The following is a 23,408-nucleotide window of genomic DNA, read 5'->3' on the forward strand; positions in this document are numbered from 1 at the left end:
ACTGTGGGAACAGTGGCAAACGAGAGGACTATTTCCAGCAGATGATCAACCTGGACCAACAAAAGCCCATAGAAGAGCAGTACTCGACTATGAGCACGAACAATGCCTACAACAGCTAACTATATGGAGAGAAGCTGAAGAAAGATTTATAAGAGTTACAAGTCTGATACTCCATCTGGAATATGCCAGCCTATTGGCAGACAGCATAAATGTGGTCCAAGTAGCAGATCTGGCAGTGAGGGAAGACATAGCTCCAGTTATCCAAACTCCGAAGCTGTGTCTCAGCCTGGCCGAAGTCCCTCCTCCCTCCCCGAATGTTGGTTCTATAGGAGAAGTCTTGCAGTTGGATGGAGTCTCCACGGACAAACATCTCAAAGAATTGGAGTATGAAGTAAGAGTGCTAACCAGTAAATCAAAACACCTGATGGAAGAGAACATACGATTAGAAGAAATCACAGAAGAAAGACAAACACAAAAGACAGAAATGGAAGCACTACAACTGAGACTCTTGAAGATGCAAATAGCTGAGAAAGATACCGAAGCTAATAAAAACAAGAAAGCGGCAAGGCAAATGGCAGCTACATCAGGGATGGCCATAGAACCAGAGAAGGCAGGTCAGACACCTCCAACAATTCAAGCTCAGGAAGTGCCAGAGATTCAGGTGCAGAATCAACAAAGAGGGGGAGGAGGTTTCCGAGGAAGACAAAGTGGCAGAGAAGGAGGGCGTTTCCAAGGAGGTAATCGATCAACAGGACAAGGTTTCCAAGGTGAAGGATGCTCCAGACACATTGGGCTAGAGATTGTCCACAACAACAAATGAAATACCCACCACATGCACCAAACAACGGCCCTCCATGCATTTACCCCGGGGGAGGTTTCCATGACTACGACAGGAGCAGGGGGTCTCAGGGATGTCAAAGACGAACAGCATTGCCAAACATGACCCAAATGCCACTGACACCCTGGTATCAACCACAACAATGAGGAAGCTCAGAGGGCCAGACCACCAGGTGATGCATCTTCAGCACAAGGGTATTTTGAAATCCAGCTACATTGAGCCATATATGTCACCACAGAAGGGAGAGGTTTAATGTTTAATGTAAAAACAGAATCGAGAGTAGCATTTGCATTTACACATAAAGCATCCACAGAATAGAACATTTAGCAGACTATTTTTGTAATTATGAGAAGGAAAGAGATTACGAGTGATGTTGTTCCCCCACACAGAAAACTATTGTGTCCACACAGCTAGTGAGGTCAAGACGATGGGGTTTCCACCCAAAAATATGAAGACGGAAACCTAGTACTCGCCCAAGACGGAGGATCCATACCAAATCCTCCTGTTTACACCGACTGCAGTTCAAGGGGTGGCGATACACCTGACGTGGAGCTGTTGAGACCTAAAACAGAAACTCGCTTCTGCTGTGGTGAAGTCTGGCTACAAAGGGAGGTGTCCGATAGGGTCGCTTGTCTCAAACCAGTGAAGAAGTCAACAAGAACCCAGCAGAACTAGAGAGTGACTGTTAGCGGGAGAACAGTGACGGAGCGACAGAGACTGGCACAACATTTTCCAGCCAGTACATAGATAGACCCCGTCAGAAGACCGGGGCTGTGTTTAAAGGGGAACTTCATTTATTGTTAGTGGAAGTGTAGTTTTTTAGTCAAACAATTATGTGATTTATGGAGTCAGATTACATTTTTCTCATAGACACAATTTTATAATCGGTCTGAAGTATCTGTTTTAAGGCAATGAGCTGCAGATTAAATAACATAACACTGATTGAGAGCTTGGATGAAGAAGTTGTAGGGTTTTAACAACAGTTTCAAGAATCAGTTTTTATTTATTTATTCTTGAGTAATTTTACTGATTTATAGTGTAGTGCGTAAGTCAATATCTCATTTTGAGAGAGGGCCACCAGCCCTTCATGTTCTCCTGCATGTCACCCTCTGTGAGAATGGTTCGTATGTTTCCCTCTAGTTTAGATAAATATTATTTTATTATATCTTTGTACAGCAGTATCAAACAATCCTCTAATCCTAGAATTATTGAGACGCATTAGCGACACCAGGGGTATTGTTTTTCGCAGCAACAATGATGCATAATACCAGGACAAAAGCCATTATTGCAACAAGTAAACAATTTTTTGTGCTAATGGCAGATTTTAGTGAATATGTTTTATACCATCAGAAAGCCACACATCATACGATATTTTGTACGCCTTATGGGTACACGGAGAAGTTATATTTATTTAATGCAACGTTATGGGTTTTACATGTCCTGTTCCGAATAGGGTAATCATTGCAATATTAATTGAGCATGTTCTGCTCAAAGGAGGGAGTGTCATGATTATACAGATATGTTGATTTCAGTGACGTTGTAGTTAATAAATAATAACATGTAGTTAATAATAGGTCTCATAACGACAAAAGGTATGCCAAAGCTTGGGCCTCCTCCAAGGAGGGAGAGGTCCAGTTTTAGATATTAGACGAATAGAAGTGATGAATATGTCAGAACTCTGAGTAATATAATCCAAGTTTTGTCTACCCAGGCTAAGAAAGCTACAGAGATACAAGACGAGACACCAGAAGAGACTCCTGTTCGGCCAGGTGATTGGGTGAGGGTGAAAGTTCACAAAAGACAGTGAGCTGATCCCCGGTGGACGGAACAGTGAGAAGTTGTAACGAACTTCACACGTGCTCCGGTTTAAAGGTAAAGAAAAAGGAGCAAATTGACACCACCTCACACATTGTCACCCTTCACTGGCAACTTCCAGAACATTATTGGGAGTTGGCAGAGCTGGAACAAAACACTAAATAGAAATAAGATAAAGATAGAAACAGCTCAAAAGACGAATTGTCTATAGATTTTTATAGATAGTACACTAAAGTGAAAACCTATTTTTGTTTTACATCTGAAAAAGAGTCCAATTTTTGTATACGTTATTATAGTACTCATTATTTAAATTCTGTAACTGACACAACCATGGAGAAAATAGAGATGATGTCAAGAACAAAGCCAAAGCTATTGTGGGGTCCCCTAGGGATACCAGTCAGAATAGCATTGTTGATTGTGCTCATTACACTTGGCACCTTTCTGGTTGGATGGGGAGTACAATATCAAGTAAGACATGGATCCATTAGTCCACTCATAGAGAATGCCCACATCACTAACAAAACTCCAGCTGTGTTTCAGAGAGTTTCACTTATCCCCAGAGCCAAAAGATCAGCTGAGCAACAAGAGGAGGAGTTAGAAATACTCGGTCCCAAAGGTGAGGCGATTACAATCAAGATGATTCACCCCCCATATATGCAGTTCTTGTATCAAATGATGAGATGGGTTTAAGTGATTGGGATATGTAGGTGATGGGAATTTACAGATTAGGGGAATCTAAAAATACACTGGATCCATGTTTTAGTCTGTGCCAGAAACACCCCTGTTAAGTTTATGGACAACCGACCGGTGACCAGAGCACAATTATTGAAAATGATTAAACAGGCTACTAACCCACAAGTACAGCTTTGTACGTACAAACTCTATGAACAAAATTCCCCAGCAGATTGTGGCGACATTGCAGATATGTTCAGTCACAAAAGTTACTTATGTTCTAAATAACAGTGAGATTTAAAGTAATGGAGAAAATATGGGGACGTTCTTTTATAGTGTGTGAAATATGTGGTGCTTGAAACATGTAGGTATTTTTAATTTCTAGAAGAAAATGGTTTCCTGAAAGAGTTATTTGGAGTAGCCATGTTACAGTGGGTGGAAACAATGTTTAGGGATATGGCACAACCATTAGTAGACATTAATTGGGTTTAGATGACATTTAACATCTAAGACAGATAGTAAGATTAGGAAAATAGAGTGGAAAGGATTGGATATGTTTTACCTCAGTGTGTTAGAATTAGCTATAGGTAATGCCTCCCGAGATCTCTCTCTCTCTCTCTCTCTGCCTGTCAGAATGCTACGACCCCATCTTCAGACAAATGACCTCACCACAGGAGACTCCTCCTCCGGTTTAAAGACAGACAACCCGAGCTGAACCAACAACCACCTGAGGCATCCAGAACCATCTCCACCTGAGGCATCCAGAACCATCTCCACCTGAGGCATCCAGAACCATCTCCACCTGAGGCATCCAGAACCATCTCCACCTGAGGCATCCAGAACCATCTCCACCTGAGGCATCCAGAACCAAACCAGCATGCTGACAAAGAGGCAAACTCTCATCGGTCCCTCAAACAGGACATGAAGTTCCAAACTGAGCCGCGAGATTTGGCACAAGAGCAGAGTGTGGGACATGAGAGCAGAATACACCACTCCATGCAACAGCCAAGAGACTGAAAAGGAGGAGATGAAATGCAAAGCAGTTGGGCCACTGAAAAGAGTTACAGCGGGAAGATCCAAGTGCGGATGGACTGAGGAGAAGACAGGACGGAGGAGAAGACAGAACCAGAGGAGTTGGCATGGGCCAGCAGAACGTGAGGGGGTCGTGGCTTGACGACCAGAGGGGGAGAGAAGGAACACAGGAGTGAGTGAGTTTACACATAAACACACTTATTAGAAAATAATCCTAAAAACACACTGAGGGCAGAACATATTATTCAATCTTTTCATAATATAAACAAATTATTCTTATAGAGATTCTTATTCATGTGAGAATTTGGGGAAGATTTAATTTGTTACAATATATATAGATATAGATAGCAGGCAAATCTTTATTTGAATGGAAAATGTTAAAGGTAGAGCTGGAACCAAGCCAAAGAAAGTATTCCAATCTAGAGTATTGGTTTCTCCATTGTAGCATGGTTGTTACCATAGGAGAACTGTTAAGGTGGAAACAACATTTGTTTGTCGTCCAAGATGTAGAGTTTTAAAAAGACACTAGGCAAAGAGCGATTGAAGATTTAAATTTTGAAAAAACTAGTACAATTGGGAGTAATACATGCAGGGCCTTGGATCACTCATTTTAATGGTGCATATTTTCAACAATAAATATCGTTCAGGGAGAAGGGGTTGCTCAACCCACCCTGCAGATGTTTTAAATCTTACTTACAGCTTCAGAGGGAGCGCACGGCACCAGAGTATGAGTTTTAAAAGACAAGTGCCACCACCTCCTAATGCTCCTCCATTTAATCAGTGATGACCTGACATTTAGAGATGTTATTTAAAAGGAGAAACATATCTGCCATGAGTGAAAATTCCTGAATTGAACTACAAACCATTAATGAAATGACTTCTGTCTTTGAAGTCCTTGTTAAAGCACCCAAGGTTCCACACACTGGGGGGGTTAAAGGGGTGTTAGCAGTGTTATTTAAGTAGACCAGAAATGAAAATAAATTAGTATAATGAGTTATTGATATTCCACCGGTTGTCACACCATTTCAGGGACTTTATCACTGCATTAGAACAGACCACCCCAAAGCCAGTAGGGCTAAGAGACCAGTCCCAGGGGGAGTTTAGGCTCCAGGGTACAAGGATAGCATAGGGGCGACCAGGGGAGGCCTAAATGTAGCACTAATTCCATGTCCTAAAATACCGATTGATCACGACGGCCTCTTCTAGAGAACATATTACTTTCATACCTTAAATGGTATGAAAGGAGGGAGGGTAAATTTCTCATGAGGAGACAGTTACAAATGCTAGTAGAACAAGACGGCCCACCCCAATACAGATGTTGATGAAAATGATGAGTTAGTTTGAATGATGTTAAACGATATGGATGTTCAGAGATGAGGTTGTTCAATGAATGTCCAGCCGATGTGATTCTTTAAATGACGAAATCATGTGAAGTGAGCAAAATAAAATGCTAAAATGGAGTGAATCCATTTCAATGTACTTATACCATATTACAAGATAGTGTATTTTTATTTCAATTTACTCTATACTATTCCAAGATAGTTTATTTCATTTTTATTATTTTTCACTGTTCTATATGGTAGATTTCATGTATTTTCGAATCATTGCTATTCTAAAATGGGTAGTTTCTTTTCACTTTGTAAAAACAAGTGCCTTAACACTGAGCGTGGTATGAGAACGGTTTCTGTGAAAGGAGGGAGGAAGAAATGTTCTAATACCAAGTCATTGCTGCTATTTTGAAGAGCCATATTGAATGTTAACACTAGAAGTTATGCACAAGGGAAAACTTTTATGTTTGAACACAGTCAAAGTATTTTTGTATTTTTGTAAAATTGAGGATATTCGCACTATTCCATTTTGATTGTATGTTTTTGATATGAATGATGTACTATGCAGAGTTCAGATGAAGAACTCATTGATTTCAGTATTATACACACCTTTTAGGTGTGTAAGGAGGGACTGTTAGAAATTAAAATCAATGTTTTGATGGCATAATGTACCTTAAATGTACCTTCAGTTTAAATGCTGTTTTATACTGAAAAAACAGAAAATTATTGAGCACAACCAGTTAAGCTTTTATTCTGAAAATCCTTCATCTCCGGTTAGCATGTGGCTAGTTTACCATTTCTTATAAAGGTTAATTTAGTAGCGAAATGACATGGAGTGATGCACACCGAAACCTACTGATTTTAACACTGCAACTATAGACGTATTATTATTGCTGAATATTAAATGAAGGTATAGTTTATTTGAATAAAGTTATTGTTTACAGACGTGGGTAAGATGTGACAACATCCGGAATGACCAGAAACCAAACCAGCCGTGAAGTATTTTCTGTATTTTTTAGAATATTAACTACAACGTTTAGAATGTGTTAAAGGAAAAGTGATGAAAGACAATATGAGGAGAAGAGGCGTGTTTAAGTATGTATTGAATGTACAATGGCTGAATCCTCTGTTTAAACGTAACAACGGACATTAAGATGTGGAGGGCCGGCCCGCAGGGAGGAGCCTGCAGAAGCTATATAACAGCAGCACCTGAGCGGTTCGGCCTCTTTCTCTGCTAGCGAGGGCCAGAGACAGCTGCTTTTCTGTCGGACGATATCCTGTTTGTGACTGTACCGCGCCTTTTATTAATTAAAGTACCAATTTGAAAACATCTCAGAGACTCCATTTAGTCTCCTTTTTAAGCTTCTCTTTCCTGGACGCGAGAATAACCATCACAGTTAACAGTATCTAGCTACAGATAAATATTAAGCCTGACAAAGCCCTTGTGTTATGTTCACATTTCGCACCCTTTGGTAATGTTCGGGTCAAATTGACCCGGGACATATTTCAGGGTTTTAAAAAATACAGAACTAAATTCAACATGCACAATTCCTTATATATATTGTCTTTAACTAATTCCCCAACAATATAAATGAAATATGATTAGTTTTTGAAAATACTCTTTGCTGGATCAAATGTAACAATGGAAGTGTCCATCGTTTTTTGTGATAACAATTTAAGTTAAAAAAAATACACTAATAAAAACTAGGTTTACATTTTGCTCATGCTTTTCTCGGACAAATGTAAATGAAACATTTTTTCATTAATGTTTATTATTTTTAATCTGTCATATAATAATCAAAGCCCTGAAGGAAATAAAGCCATTTATCAGCAATTGGAACACAAGAACCACACAGCCAAAAGTATTTGGCTGTGAAATATTGTTAGGAACCTTGACCCAATAGCTTGGAGGACTCAAATGCACGACCCAGAGACAAACAGGTTTTTGAAGAAAAAAAATAGTCTTTACTTGCAAAAAAAACAAAATCACTCTTTTAGAGGAATGAACAAACTGACAAACGTAAAGCGCTCTCGTGGAGGGTAAAAGGCAAAACACTGACTTTCATTAAACAATGGCTTAGATCTTACTTCTTGGAGCAATGAACAAGACGAACCGACAACTAACAAGGGGAGACAGGACAATATATACATGAGGTAAGTGGGCACAGGTGGAAACAATCAGGGGCGGGGCAGACACTGATGATGGCGGGAAAAGGAACCAGAGCAGGAAGTAAAGGGACCTGGAATGAGACAAGGTGAGTACAAAATAAAACAGGAAGTGGAACATAAACTAAACTAACATGACAAAACTTAACATAATTAACGGGACACAACAAATATAGAGGGAATGAAACATCCATATAAATGACATAGAACAGATATAAACACAAAGCAAATAAAAACAATTAACAGTCACTATTCATAAAATACAGTATATCCGAAAACTATATTGATGAAGTGACAGAACATCATGTGAGTCAATGGGCAAGTCCGTTTAGGAAACACATGATGTACAGAACTTCTTTGTGTGTATAGCACAGATGTACTTGTTGCAGTTGCTGCATGTAGTCTGTGTCTTGGAGTCCTTTGAGGGTCCACAGACCTCACAGCTGGCTGTGGGGGTCCTTCAGCGGCTAGCCGTGGGGGTCTTCCAGCAGCTGGCTCTGAGTCAAGTTCATCTTCCAATTTGCTGTCAAATTCTGAGTTTACCTCCACATCATCCTCATCTTCAGAAATGTCTTCCTGTTCCACTTCACCGTGTGCCTCTAATGCATCCCACTCACTCTCATCCATTATTAGCTCCAAGGCTCTGAGCAGAATATCTTTTGGCCATTTTGCTGGTAGATAATTGTAGTTCTGCACTACACTGTAATGTGAGGTTATGTCTCTGTTTAGTCCCTCCTCCGGCGTGCAGGTGCGAGGGAGACAGTGCGAGAACATTTAAAATGTTTATACATTTCTGGAAGATCTAAAATGTTTATAATGTTCTAGGATAGTTTTGTGTACACACTACAAAGCGTAAAGATCAAGGGAAAACAGGATCAAACAGCTTCTCTGTGCATACGATTGTGTGTGTGTGTGTGTGTGTGTGTGTGTGTGTGTGTGTGTGTGTGTGTGTCTTTAGTTTGTGTGTTTCTGTGTGTTTTTCTCTGTCTGTCTGTCCTGGTATTGTATCCGGGTCAGATTGACCCGAACCTCTTATGAAGGACATAAATGCGGGTGGGCATTTTTTCATAAGTGGAAAAAAATAAAAACAATTCCACATGTCCTTCACTATAAATAAGCCCCGGCCATTGAGTTTCAGGTTGAACGAAAATATCCTTATATATTTTTGTATTCATTGAGAATGGAAATCGGGTCAATTTGACCCGAACACCACACAAGGGTTAACGTCTAATATATTGCTTTACTGCAATGTCAACTATGTTGAAGCACTTATTTTAACTGATATTATACACATTAATTATACTCTTATGTATGTAGATAGAATAAGAAATGTGCAGAATATGACAGTTTAATGGTGGAGGTACACACATATTGATAGATGTCTTGTAATGCACTGTTGAGGAACCTGTGACCCAAGTTTTTCATTAATTGCATAACTACACCGTAGTTGTGTATGTGATATGTCAATAAACCTTAGAAAATCTTGAAATCTTGAAAGGGATGTGCAAAATAGCCATAATATACAGTTTTTAATTAACTATTAGTAGAGAATAACGAGTAATTAATATACTTTATAGAGATCTGCAGATAAATGTTTAGTCTTCTCAAGCACCAACTATCAAATATCTCCTGATTGTTGACACTTGACAATCACCTTACCTGAATTTTACTCAGGTGTAACTAAAGTCTGCTTTAAGGGTTGTTTATATTTCACATCATTAATCAGAATCTGCAGAGTTACTAAAGTAAATGTAGTGGAGTAAAAATACCAGGTTAACCTCTGAATTGTAGTGGAGTAGAATATTAATGCTGCCCATTATGGATACAAGCGATTTTCACCCATATAGTAATTACATGTTTTAAATGTGTACACACCAATGTGTGCCTCTAACAATCAAATATCTCTCCTGATTGTTGGCACTTGACAATCACCTTCCCTGAATTTGACTCAGGTGTAACTAAAGTCTGCTTTAAGGGTCGTTTATATTACATTACATTACATTGCATGTAGCTAACGCTTTTATCCAAAGTGACTTACAGTAAGTACATTCGACCAGGAAGATACAACCTTGAAGAAAACAGAATCATATAAGTACATCAGGTTTTAGAGCAAAACATTTCAAGTGCTACTCAACTGGCTTTAGATAAGCCAGTCCTTTATTAGTATATAAGTGCTTTGTTAATAGTTCTATCGCTCGAAGTGGAGTCGAAAGAGATGAGTTTTCAGTCTGCGCGGGAAGGTGTGTAAGCTTTCTGCTGTCCTGATTTCAATGGGGAGCTCATTCCACCATCTTGGAGCCAGGATAGCAAACCCACGTGTTTTTGCTGATGGGAACTTGGGTCCCCCTCGCAGTGAGGGTGCAGCGAGCCATTTGGCTGATGCAGAGCGTAGTGCACGCGCTGGGGTGTACGCGCTGCGGTGTACGCGCTGGGGTGTACGCGCTGGGGTGTACGGTTTAACCATGTCCTGGATGTAGGAAGGGCCAGATCCATTCGCAGCATGGTACGCAAGTACCATTGTTTTGAAGTGGATTCTAGCAGTTACTGGAAGCCAGTGAAGGGAGCGGAGGAGCGGAGGAGCGGTGTGGTGTGGGAACATTTTGGAAGGTTGAAGACCAGACGAGCCGCTGCATTCTGGATGAGCTGCAATTTCACATCATTAATCAGAATCTACAAAGTAACTAAAATAAATGTAGTGGAGTAAAAATACACTGAGCTGTCATGTGGGTATATATTAATGCTGCCCATTATGGATAAAAGCGATTTTCACCCATTTAGTACTTACATGTTTTACATGTGTACACACCAATGTGTTTCCTATGGCCTAAACCTCCAGGGCTGTACACAGTTTAATACTGTCAACTTCTAATTTTGGGAAAAACAAAAACGTCTTTTAAAACTACAATTCCCAGTAGAGACGTGGCAAAGAGAACATGTTGCGAAACACAGTAGCCAGCATGTGTAGTTCTGGGGGGCGTTCGAGTCCAGTTTTGAATAGTCTGCCGTGGTTTCGTTCCATTTCAAACAGCTTGGCGTAACCTTGGCGCACTGCCACTCCAACATCCAATCCCAGAGCTTGAAGATTAATCACGGGGTTTGTCAACGGGAATGTAGTCCCAAACGATAGCTGGGGATTATGGGTAGAGTAGTGTCTTCGGCAATCCTAAACTGAATTGTTTTTCGGATATCCTATCGCATTAACAACACCACATCTGGCGTCACAGAGATCTTCTGTTACTGTCCTTTCTTCTTAGAAGAAGTACAGAAACACGTAACTCTGGTTTTGTTTTAATATTTGAGGTGCAATAAACGACACAGCAGCTTTTTGGCATGTTAAAACTATTATTTTCTGCCTCGCTCATGAGAGTAACAGCTGGCGAAATTACAGCCTCGCCTACTGATTTCAAAGGTGTGCTCTAAAATGATATTTATAAATGACTATTATCATTATTATAAGCAAGACAATAAATGGCAAAGATATGTAGAAAATAAACGTCTTTAAGATACGTTCATAACAAACGTAACGTGGGAGAAAATAAGTTTCTAGCTAAACGTAATTGAGAATGCAGTTTAGTTCTGTGGGAACGTAATTTTTAGGAGACAGGGTTGCCATAATACATTCTGACAAAAAATAAAAATTATTATGAATACAAATAAAATAAAAAAAGTAGATTTAAAAACGTTTTATAGAATAAAAGCTCACTGCAGGACGTTGTAGAAATGCGTGTGTGCACCACGACGAAGGAGCCTCATTCACTTTACATTGGGGTTGTTTGCGTGGTGCAGACACGGAAATGTAGCAAAGTTCGTGACTCCACCACGCAATGCGGTGTTAAGGAGTCGTGGTGGAGTCACGCATTCTGGTGAGATCAGGTTCGATCAAGATGGTTTAATAATCTAAAATATGTGTAGATTCTAGGTTTAAATAATCTAGAACATCTCTAGAATCTGTCATTATATTGATATTTTTCATTTATTCCTGTAGATGCTATTGGCACCATAGAAAGCGTTTATTAGGCGACTGGCAGGTTTGGTGATAAAGGTAGATGGTCTGTCAATGTCAAGTGATGCACCTTGAAGGGACCTTATTTTTTCTTCACCGGAGCAAGAGAGAGGCACCATGATGAACACAAATACTCAAAATTAAAATCAAACTAAATGTTAATCTTGCCTGAATGTTTCACTTCTTAACTGCCTGAATACAACCTGAACCGACATGGTGCAGCAGTGGCCTCTAGCTGTACGTTTATTTTAATGACAAAACCTTTTTGACAGATAGTCACGACAACATTTTAGTTTCTATCTTTCATACTTCTACAAATTACCCCATTTTGGGCCTAAAAAAACTTTTAAGTATATAAGTTGCCTTTAGTTATAATCAGGAGCCCAAACAGACTTCGTACTGGCTACCCCTAAATATGTAGTCTTGTGAAGAATGTAATGCAAGCAAGTAAAAGCTGTGTCGCATTTGCAAAATCACCCAGGCTCTTAAAATGCTTGGAATATAAGAAATATTCATTTTGTATTAACTGTTTTGATCTGTTCATTATTAGGAAATATGACAAGCTACATATCCATCTATAAATATCTATTTAGATAAGTTGCAATCATCATTAACAATAAAGTTTATTCACTTACCATTTTGGGCAAGTTTGCTGGCCATAGTTGGTTCTGGAGGGAGGAGCTGGTCTGCTGCTGAGCTGAGGAAGTGAAGTTAGTCTGCAGCAACAGCTCCTTAAATACAGACTGCATGCAGCAAACCACACCCACACACACTGACATCACAGTCTGAAGTTCAGCTACAGTGGGATGATTATTAGATTAAAAAGTATAACATCCTTCCCTTAATAAACAGAAGAAGGGGAAATACAGCCTCATGTCTTCAGATTTGTTTTAATTGAACAGATTATATATATTTTAGATATAAACCCTCAATGCTCTTTACATTTCAACATTCACACCCATTCATAGAGGCAGAGGCTGCCATGCAAGGTGCTCAGGGAGACTAACATTCACACACACTCACACACGTTAGCCATACCAATGTGTGGTTAAGTATCTTGCCAAAGGTCACATGGACATGTAGAGCTACATTTTATTTACAGTTTGAAGCACCTCCAGCAGTCTGCAGCTCTCAAAGTGTTTTAAAGAAACATGGACAGTTAGCTTCAGCATTTGGCATAATAGTGATTTAATCTAATCTGGCTTCATATTATTAAAAGCAACACGAGAATCAACCCGACGCAGTCCACCATCGTTGTGGTTGTGAGCGGCTGGGAACACAACTGGGACTAACAAGGAGAACCAGTTCAGAACCAGAAAAGCACGGAGCTAGAACCAAACTGGTTTGGTGGGAAGGGGCATGGATGTGTTTAAACTTCCATTTCTTTCCCGTTAGGTTTTCACATTCATGTTATATGATTTTATTGCACCTCTTATTCAGGGTCTGATTGACACCCTTACTTTTCCCACCTGCTTGCTTCACTCACCGTAACAACATTTCCCATTAGAATGTATTTTCCTTTCACTTTTAGATAACTGCCCTCAGTTAACCCTGCTCCCTCCTCCCTTCAGCATTTACAAGAAATGCTCTCAGTTCTTCTAAATCCCACAACAAGCCTTGGCAGGGGGGGGGGGGGGGGTGGTAGTGGATCGCCGGAGCTGTATTAGATTAACATTAACATGCTTATTGTAGTGGTAAATGCAATGTCTTGCAGCCTGTAGCACCATCCTTGATGGAGCATATGTGTGGGCTGGACCTGTATTTTACAGGAAAGGAGTGAGCAGAGGTTCGAGTTGTCGATTCTTGTTCTGTTTTATGTGACTATCTGCCTCACCCTCTCAGACTTTCAGTTGCGCACGTTACTAAAGAGACGCGCTACCATGACAACCAAACAATGGTGTAGCTGTATTAAAGTCCGAGTGGAAACAGTCCTGAGTAAATCTGATTTGGTCAGAAATCGGGAGAAATGCGGGAGAAATATGACCGCGGGAGGAAACCGGGAGAGGGCAGTGAAATCGGGAGTCTCCCGCGAAAATCGGGAGGGTTGGCAAGTATGGTGTACGGTGCAAGGGATTCATTTTAAGTTCTGATTCCCATAAGGCTGTTCCCTATGGAGCTCTTCCCAGCTTCAGTCTTCCCCTCCATCACAATCCTGAGCCCCTCGTCATTGTATTTGATATCTGAAATGTCAATGCACAAATGGGATTTATTTTCAGATACTGACACAGAGTCCAGATTAATGCGATTTTAGATGCTACTTTTATCTGACTATTTATAGTTTGACTCCAGCTCCTTCAGCAGCTGTTGTGTGGGACTGATCCACACTGTTACAGCAGCCTGAACTTTGTCAAAGTGTTTTCAAAAGAAACATTGACAGGCTGATTCAGGATACAACTTAATAGTGATTCAACTGACCATGTTCATTTATTTACTGACATTTATTTCCCCTCTAGGCTTTCACGTTCATGTGATATGATTCTATTCAACCTCTTATTCAGGGACTGAAATGATTGACACCCTTAATGTCCTGAATGTATTTTCCGTTCACTTTTAGATAACTACCCTCAGTAAACCCTGCTCCCCCTCCCTTCAGCATTTACAAGAAATGCCCCCTGTTCTTCTAAATGCCACAAAGAAACTGTATTGAATGAAAATCATAAATAATATATGTTTTAAGACTGAGATATACTCAACATATGTAAGGTATCCTTGGGTGTTATGAAAGGCGCCCCCCAAAATAAATGTATTATTATTATTATTTGTGGAGTCAGGTGGTCCGTGAGTGTTTTTTATTGGTCAAGTGGTCCTTGGTATGAAAAAGTTTGAGAAACACTGCGCTAATGGATTGTCAAAGGGGGAGCCTCATTGCGGGGAAATTATACAGATGGCTAGTCCGCCCCTGAAGAATGTCTCTGCACACGTTATTATTAATAATAATTACAAAAAAATTGATATTTTTTATTTTCAATTTTGTAATCATCTCGCGACCCCCACTCGGGGTCTCACCCCCACTTTGGGAACCCCTGCACTAACCCCATTTTAAGGCCAATGTGCTGCATTCACACACAAACAAATTAAAGATCAATTTATATGAACACAATTATAAACTGACGAAATATTTCAACCAAATAAGAAGGGAAATGAAAGTAGACTGAAGACTAATAATAGTTTTCAAATAAGTCCTTGATCATCATATTACTGATGAAAACAATGCAAAATATGAATGCACAAATATTAAAAAAGACACCTGTGTCCCCGATAGATAAAGGATATAAAACATGCTGATCCTGACCTACCGTCTTTGTTAATAAAGCCTCCCATTATTGGATTGTAGAGAGCAGAGGTGCTGGTTTACAGTGAGGTAAAGACTGAGAGTTAAGAGACTGTTTGAAACAATTCCTTTTGTATGAGCTGCATGCAGCAAACCACACCCAATGCAGACTGGGTGTGTACGTGTTATTTTACAGGCTGTTTATCCATTGAGACTAAATTAAAAAGGTTCAGCAAACTCTGTCTTTGAGTGATGTTTTTTTAATTTGTTTTAAATGCAGTGCTGTCTTTATATGTACAAGATAAATTACATGTTTTGATGAATGTAGTCTTCAGTGTTTCTAGTCATGTCAAGTCTTTTTTATTCATACATCCATACTTTGAAAATCACAAACTCTACAACAAAAAGAAACATTTTCATTCTTAGACCCTAAATTGTTATGAGTAAAAACTGCCCAAAAAACCTTAAATGGTGAAATAAATGTTTATAAACGTTGATGTGTTTACAGAAAGACCAACGATGCAAAATGACAGTATGGACAATCAGGATGACAAAGTTAAACATAGCAAACACTAAGAACTTCTCTACAAGTTGATATGTCGCTTTATTCAAAATGGTTTTATGTAACCTACAACAGATCTACACAGCCTACACATAACACACAAGAACATTATTATTTTCGGATAGACATACCTACATAAAGTAGCATCAAAATGTAGCCGTTGCATTTATTCTGCATTTCACTTTACAATCTTTTACTTGTCGTGTTTTTTCTCAGCTCTTCAATGGTCATTGGAATTTGTTGATTCACGCCCTTTATTGTTCTGTTTTTAGCACAGCTTGAATATCCAGTCCACCTGCATGTTCAGTGTTCATTTATGGCGCATTTCCACTGCAACGGGGTAGCCCCGTTTAAGCGTCCCTAACGGCCCGTCTACACTACAGGCATCGAAAAAGCTTGAAGCTGGGCGTGTCTGAGGCTTGGCGATTTCTCGCGCCCAAGGCGACCAACAACCAATCACATGAATCTCCCGCCCCCGACATACAAAGCAATAGCAATGTTAAAACGAAGTAAACTGGATATAAAATCCCCAAACAGGCGAAAACCTACCAGTTTCACCCACTGTCTCTGCCACCTCCCTCCATGCCTGGTTCCTCTGGTTTGTATCCCGGTAAATAGTTCTGGTCGGAAAGAACCGGGTGATTTGCTACCGTAATTTCTCGTTTGGAATATGAGGAAATAAACTGCGGTCTGGCTCTCCCTGCTTGCACGCGGTTTGATTGGCTAGCGCTTGTACTGGCGGGAATTGCAAAAACGGGATTTGATTGGCTGACGCCAGCTTCGAGCAAGCATCGAGCCTCAAAAGTTGAACATTGTTCAACTTTTGACGCCGATTGACGCTTGCCATGCTTGCAACGCCTTGCCATGCTACCCACAATGCAGTTCGGCGAAGTTTGAAAATATCCTACGTCACCCCATTCAAATGAATGGGCGAAGCGTTGAAAGCATTTTTTGACGCCTGTAGTGTAGACGGGCCGTAAGCGTCCTCGCTCAGGCCTCGGGCTGCCTCGCTGGCCGTCCGAGGCCGTGGCACATTTCCATTACAGTTTAGGACCTGGGGTAGCAACGCAGTGTAGGCGGGGCGATCGGCTTCACATTTCGAGTTGTTCCGTCGAGCTCCTGCTGGATTTGATCATCCCCAATGAGATGTAGGAACGTCGTCACCTCCTCGGTCGACCACGGTGTGCTTTTCTTATTAGACGTAGCCATTTTTGTAGCTCCTCCGTTTACAAAATGCTGTTTATAAAAATGCTGCAAGCTTGCTTCTAGATATATATGCGACGCTAGGGATGAACTCGCGCGCGATCTTGTGACGATTCTCTCTGACCAATCAGCAGTCGAGAGTGTTGACGTCACTAGTTCAGCCCTGGCCCTGGTCTGAGGGAACCACGATTTTATGGGGCCGGAAAAAGAGGGAAAAAGTACCCGCTAGCCGGTACTAGGCTATATGGAAACGCCACCAAAAACTGGCCTGGCCGCTTGAGGACGGTTAAGGACGCTTAAACGGGGCTACCCGCTGCAGTGGAAATGCGCCATTAGAGAACTATAAACAGCAAACCCAGTTCACCCTCTCATCAGCATTTACAAGAAAGGCCACCTGTTCTTTTAAAAGCCACCAATATAAAATGCATGTGCAGAGTCCAGCTAGCTCTTTGGATTTTTGCTCTTAGTTTATGTTCATGACATGATGGCAAATGTGCATGTGTACATATTATTCTGCACTTTTACGAGATTGTAAACCATCAAAACTGAACCAAATGTTTATTTAAGAAAACACTTGTTTCACCACTTTCACAATAAATTCAAAAAACTGTTTGAAAATTGAAGTGCTTCTCTCAGCTTCGTTTCTAGCGATTCTTTCCTGCATCTCTTCCAGTTGTTTCCTTGCCCCCTGCTTTTCTTTTTCCTGAGTTGCTATAATCCTGTTGAACTTCTCCCTGTCTGCCTTTGCTTCCCGGAGTTGTTGCTCATACTTTTCCGATATTTTCTTCTCCTGGTCCTCCTGCTGTTTGCGTATTTCCTCTTCTCTCTCTTTAAGGATTCTCTGTTTCTCCTCTTCTATGGCCCTCTCTGCCTCCTGGAACATTTCATTGGTGTAATGGCTTCCTCCGTTCTTCTCTGTTATATAACTGATCTTGTCGAGCAGCTCTTTGACCTGAGAACGATCCTTCACCTTATTATTGAAGACGTGGTACTGGCCGTTACATCTGTCCACAAGTTCCTGCAGCTCTTCGCTTTCCTTCAAGAACTCTTCGATAGTTTGGTCTTCGAGCAGGTCACCGTGAGTAAAGAGAACCATGCTGTATCTGTCTGCTTGCTCTCCAAAGATTTCCTGAATCTTCTGCACTGACTGCTTTTCTTCATCTGTGAATCTGCCCAGTCTGATGACGACCAAGAAGACATGAGGTCCAGGAGCAGCAAAAACAACGCTCTGAACAATATATTGTCTGGTCTTCTCTTCATCAGTGCTGGTGTCAAACAGACCTGGAGTGTCAATGACAGCAACCTTTTGTCCATCCACTTCCCCAAAGGCCTTAGCACAGTCTTTAGTCAGAGATTTAGAAGAAAACTTTGATTTAAAGTACTCTTTTCCCAGAATGGTGTTTCCTGTGGCGCTCTTCCCAGCTCCAGTTTTCCCAACGATCACAATCCGGACAATCTTATCATTGTGGTAGTATGTATCGCCAGAGTATGTGTTGTGGCAGTTTGTAGAAGGTTGAGACGGACAGACTGAAAAACAGAAAAAAACTATTTGTTGCTGTGTTCATACGTTTTTGTTCTTTGCAATTCCACAAAAGACCTTTGAGGTTCCAAATAGAACCTTTTATGGTTATACAAATAAACCACAAGGAGTGCCTGTCAGACCCTCTGACATCTGATATCCCCTCTCTTTGTACATTAACACATTTACATCAAACCAAACAATATAATCTAAAATCACAACACATTCAATCAGAAGGAAACCCAACTTGTGCTGGAGCATTGGCAGAACACAGGGAACATAAAACCCAGTTTCAGAGTGGCCTTTTATTGTGGCCAGCCTAAGGCACACCTGTGCAATAATCATGCTGTCTAATCAGCATCTTGATATGCCACACCTGTGAGGTGGGATGGATTATCTCAGCAAAGGAGAAGTGCTCACTATCACAGATTTTTTCAGATTTGTGAACAATATTTGAGAGAAATGGTTATTTTGTGTTTATAGAAAATGTTTTAGATCTTTGAGTTCATCTCATGAAAAATGGGAGCAAAAACAAAAGTGTTGCATTTATATTTTTGTTCAGTGTAATAGTGATTAAACTGACCATGTTCCTTTATTTACCGCCATTTCTCTTCCCTCTAGGCTTTCACGTTCATGTGATATGAATCTATTCAACCTCTTATTCAGGGTCTCAAATGATTGACACCCTTACATCTGTCATTAGAATTTATTTTCCTTTCACTTTTAGATAACTGCCATCAATAAACCCTGCTCCCCCCTCCCTTCAGCATTTACAAGAAATGCACCTTGTTCTTCTAAAGTTCACAAAAACCTGCAGACTGTGGTTAGCACTTTGAACTGTAGCGTGCAGTCTCTGTTCATGACAGGATGTGGCAGTTAAGCTCAGATGCTGTGAAGCAGAGAAAGGACAACTTTGAATTAAATCCTTGAGATACAGCACCCTCATGTGGCTGACAAACAGTGGTTCAAGAAGAAAGGGAAATAATACTGTAAGGCGTTATTTATCATTTTTATTCAAGAAAATATTCCAGTAGCGTTATCAGCTAAATGTACTAGAAGAACCAAAAACGCCCATTAGGTGACATAATGACCCTGTTGCCCCTTTCACAACAACTCGGTTCCTGTTCTAGCTCCGTGCTTGCGCTCTTCTGGTTCGGAAACGTTTTTTCAATCAGGAGAGACGTGATGTATAAGTACTTGTTTATTATCGGGACACATAATATGCAGGAATAGTGATTGACGTATTACAGTAAGTGACTGTAATTATGTTTTGGCGATTAGGCCCCGGGTTTGCAGGATGATCATTCAGGAGGGAAAGAACCGCTCTGATGAACCCCCCCGGGGTCTAGACACTGGTGGTGGTGATAGTAGTTCGGTCCGATCTGAAGGGAGAAGGTTTTAGCTTGGCCCTGTATTAGGAGACAGGAGGCGAAGGGGTGGAGGAGGGTTGTGCGTTGACACCTGAAATGACAACTGACAGGGAGGGGAGAGCAGATTTAAAGGGGTTAGCAGGTGCGATGATTGGCTAGCCGGGGCGTGATGCCCCTGATCACTTATTGAGATAACGTGTGACACCAGATGATATTGTCTTCCTGATTGAACTTACGCTGAGCTACATTTCAATCAAGAGAGACGTGATGTATGAGTACATGTTTATTATCGGGACACATAATATGCAGGAATAGTGATTGACGTATTACAGTAAGTGACTGTAATGATGTTTTGGCGATTAGGCCCCGGGTTTGCAGGATGATTATTTAGGAGGGAAAGAACCGCTCTGATGAACACCCAAAAGAAGTGAAGTATGAGTACTGAGCTGTGAGCAATTCTTACCTTGCGGCTGGCTGTGGAGATCTATGGATGAAATGAGAGATTAACATGGGGACGTGATGCGGCGCCGGAATCGCTTCCGGGCTGCAGGGTTAGACATCATTCGCAGTGTTAAACCTACCGCAGACCATGTCCGCAACCTGCATCTGCAGGGTTAAACCTAACGCAGACCCATGTCCGCAACCTGCATCGCAGGGTTAAACCTACCGCAGACCTGTGTCCGCAACCTGCACCCGCAGGGTTAAACCTAATGCGGACCTGTGTCCGCAACCTGCACCCGCAGGGTTAAACCTAACGCAGACCCACGTCCGCAATCTGCACTTTCAGAGTTAGCGTACGCGGACCCGGAGTCATAGCCTGACAGTTACGAGAACAGTTGACACGTATACATGTTGACGTGTTGACCACCACCAGTTATAGGTATAATTACCATTTTTAGTGTTTGAGAGACCTTTGGATAGCCAGCACGGCACTGATGTCCGGGCGGATGTAGGATGTGAAGGCAGAGGAGGACCATCGTCCGAGTTGTTGCAGGGATGAGGATGAGACGCCTTGATTAGCAGCGGAGGTAGCTGCGCCTATCCTGAACGAATACCCCGAGAATAATTGGGGTGATAAGCGGGATCTAATGAGAACTTGCTTTAAGTAATGATTGAACTGGCGTTGAGTTAAATATTCCCTGAAATAAGAAATAGTGGTGAGAGAGGATTAATGGAAGGTCTAAGATGCAGGAATTTGATCATGGATTTATAGGGGCAGAACGGGGAATCGTTGCGAGCTGCGATGACGGAGCAAGCGCCTCCGCATTTGGAGTGCTTAATGCTTAAACTAAAATGGCTAGCGTAGAAGGATAAATCGTTAAGGCAGACGTCTTGATGGGGATTGAACGTTGGGGAAGCTGTGGTAAATTCGCCTGGTCTAAGAAAAGCATAAAATGCCAGCAGGAATGCTGCGTCGAGTAGCGCGTCGATGTAGGGAGAAAATAATCCTTCTCTAAGTTTGGAGAGCATGAGGCGCAGAGTGGAGAGTGTAATGGGTCGTCTATGGTCTAAAGCTGGGGGAAACGTTTTTAGAAGAACTCTAAGTATGAGTTTAACTGATTGGTTAGCAAGCAAGCTGGGGAAGCTGGGATCGAAGCAGCGAACGTTAAACTGTACTCCTGCTAAGAGGCCCCGGATGTATTGGGGTTTGAGGTGGCGATGAGTGGCGCAGTAGCACATGAAGGCGCACACGGTGGGGATGAGAACGGGTTTAAGTGAGATGCCTACGGAAACACAAAAGAAAGCGAACGTTCTCCATGCGAAGTCGTACGTTTTGAGGGTGGAAGCGGTTAAGCCTTTCCTCATAAAATATCTGGCGGACTCTAGGTGCCTAGCTAAGGGGCTCTTGTTTAATGAAGAGAGAGGAGATGCAGGGGAGGAATCCCGACGGGTTGCGGGCTGGCTTCCGGGCAGAGGTTCCGGAATGTCTGAAATTGAAAGCGAGAGAGGGAATCAGCCACTACGTTGAGGTGGCCGGGGATGTGACGAGCTGAGATGAGAAAGTTGTGGGTGAGGGAGGACCATGTGATGCTTCTCATGAACGGCATAATGTCACTGCACGAGGAGCGACCTTTATTAATAATCCCGACCACTGATTGGTTGTCGCAGAGCACCGAGATGCGTTTTCGTAGCCAGAGGTGACCCCACACGTGGCAGGCAACAGCAATCGGATAGATCTCGTGCAGGGCGGAGGATAAGGCATCCCTGAAAGAAACCCCCAAAACCCACGGATGGGGCAGCGTCCGTGAAAAACCTCATTGAATCGGAGGAGTACACGAGGTCGTCGTAAAAGAAGGTGATGCCATTCCAGTGGGCGAGCAGGAGCAACCAGAAGCATAGGTCTGAGCGGCAGCCTTCGTCTAGAAACACGCGGTCGTGGAGGTTTGTTACAGCCGACGCTGCGACCAGGAGGCGGAAGATGAATGAGCGCCCCTGGGGGATGACGCGCATGGCAAAGTTGAGGTGCCCGAGGAGGGAGAGCAGCTGTTGTTTGGTGATGACTTGTTGCTCGCAATAGGATTTAGTGATGTCGCGTATGCGCTGCAGTTTGTCGCTGGGGAGAGATGCTTTCATGTCTATGGAGTCGAGTGTGATGCCTAAGAACTCCAAGCTTGTGTCGGGTCCTATGGTTTTCTCTTCGGATAAGGGGACGCCTAGCTCCTGAAAGCAGCATTTGAGTTTTGCCAGGGAAGCACCTGAGTTATCCCGAGGGGGATCTACGAGGAGAAAATCGTCCAGCAAGTGGAGAACGGAGGGAATCCTGACATTATTCAGCAGAATCCAGCAGAGAGCTTCGGAAAAGGAATTAAAAATACGGGGGCTACTTCTGCACCCGAAAGTCAAGCGGACCGCGAAGTAAAATTTAGCTTCCCACTTTATGCCGAACATGTTCCACTGGGACGGATGGATGGGAATAATCTTAAACGCGTCAGTAATGTCTGCCTTGGAGAGCCAGGCTCCTTGCCCCGCGAACTTGATAAGTTTGATTGCGTTATCGACCGAGGCATAATGAAGGGAGAATGGCTCTGGAGGAATGAGGCTGTTAATGCTGCAAAACAGGCCGGAGCGGGGTGCGGACAGATCGAAAATCAGCCTTTTCTTTTCAGAGTATTTACGTGTGGCTACTCCTATTGGACTTGTCCGGAACACTGGGAACGGGGGTGAGTGAAAAGGACCGATTAGGTATCCTTTGTTGAGTTCTTTCTCGATGAGCTGGGAGACTATGATGGGTTCTTTAACTGCTGATTGCAGATTTTTTTAAACAAAGGACACGGAGGGAAGAGAAATAACCCCGACCCTGAAGCCTTGAGAGAGCCCTGATAGGAGATATTCTACAAACACGGGATCTGGGTGAGTAGAAAGCGCTGCTGCTAAATGTGGGATATTAATGGGGGTGGAAAGGTGATGTTTCAGAAGTTTTTTCCACCACGTGGTTTCTGCTGCGGGAAGTTGCCAAGGCCGCGCCTGGGGCAAACTGACTTTGGGTGAGCCTCCCTGCAGGCACTGCAGATATGGAGAAAAGAACAATAAGGAAAGGGGCAGACATTTTTGTTGAACCCATAACAGATCCCGTCGTCTTGCCTATTCTGCACCTGACGGTTTTGTCTATTATTCCCAGACTGTGACGT

General features: G+C 42.0%; 1 protein-coding gene and 1 long non-coding RNA gene across 2 annotated transcripts; both read right to left on the minus strand.

Moving 5' to 3' along the window:
• Positions 1 to 7,627: 7,627 nt before the first annotated feature.
• Positions 7,628 to 12,656, minus strand: LOC117556749. The gene is made up of 2 exons (XR_004570618.1): positions 12,490 to 12,656; positions 7,628 to 7,925 (listed from the first exon to the last, which is right to left on the minus strand). It is a non-coding gene; the product is annotated as an uncharacterized LOC117556749 (long non-coding RNA).
• A 4,449-nt stretch (positions 12,657 to 17,105) lies between these two features.
• LOC117556745 (GTPase IMAP family member 9-like) lies at positions 17,106 to 20,370 on the minus strand. The gene is made up of 3 exons (XM_034232240.1): positions 20,361 to 20,370; positions 20,243 to 20,263; positions 17,106 to 18,417 (listed from the first exon to the last, which is right to left on the minus strand). Exons 1-3 carry the CDS (start codon positions 20,368 to 20,370, stop codon positions 17,453 to 17,455), a joined length of 996 nt encoding a protein of 331 aa, XP_034088131.1. The 3' UTR covers positions 17,106 to 17,452.
• Between the last annotated feature and the right edge of the window lie 3,038 nt (positions 20,371 to 23,408).

This window comes from Gymnodraco acuticeps, unplaced genomic scaffold (assembly GCF_902827175.1).
Source record: "Gymnodraco acuticeps unplaced genomic scaffold, fGymAcu1.1, whole genome shotgun sequence".
NCBI classification, from domain to species: domain Eukaryota; kingdom Metazoa; phylum Chordata; class Actinopteri; order Perciformes; family Bathydraconidae; genus Gymnodraco; species Gymnodraco acuticeps.

Excerpts from the sequence above, each read along its gene's own strand:
- LOC117556745 (XM_034232240.1), bottom strand. Across the intron at positions 18,418-20,242 it reads TCTCCACAGCCAGCCGCAAG|TCTGTCCGTCTCAACCTTCT; the intron begins GTAAGAATTGCT and ends TCTGTTTTTCAG.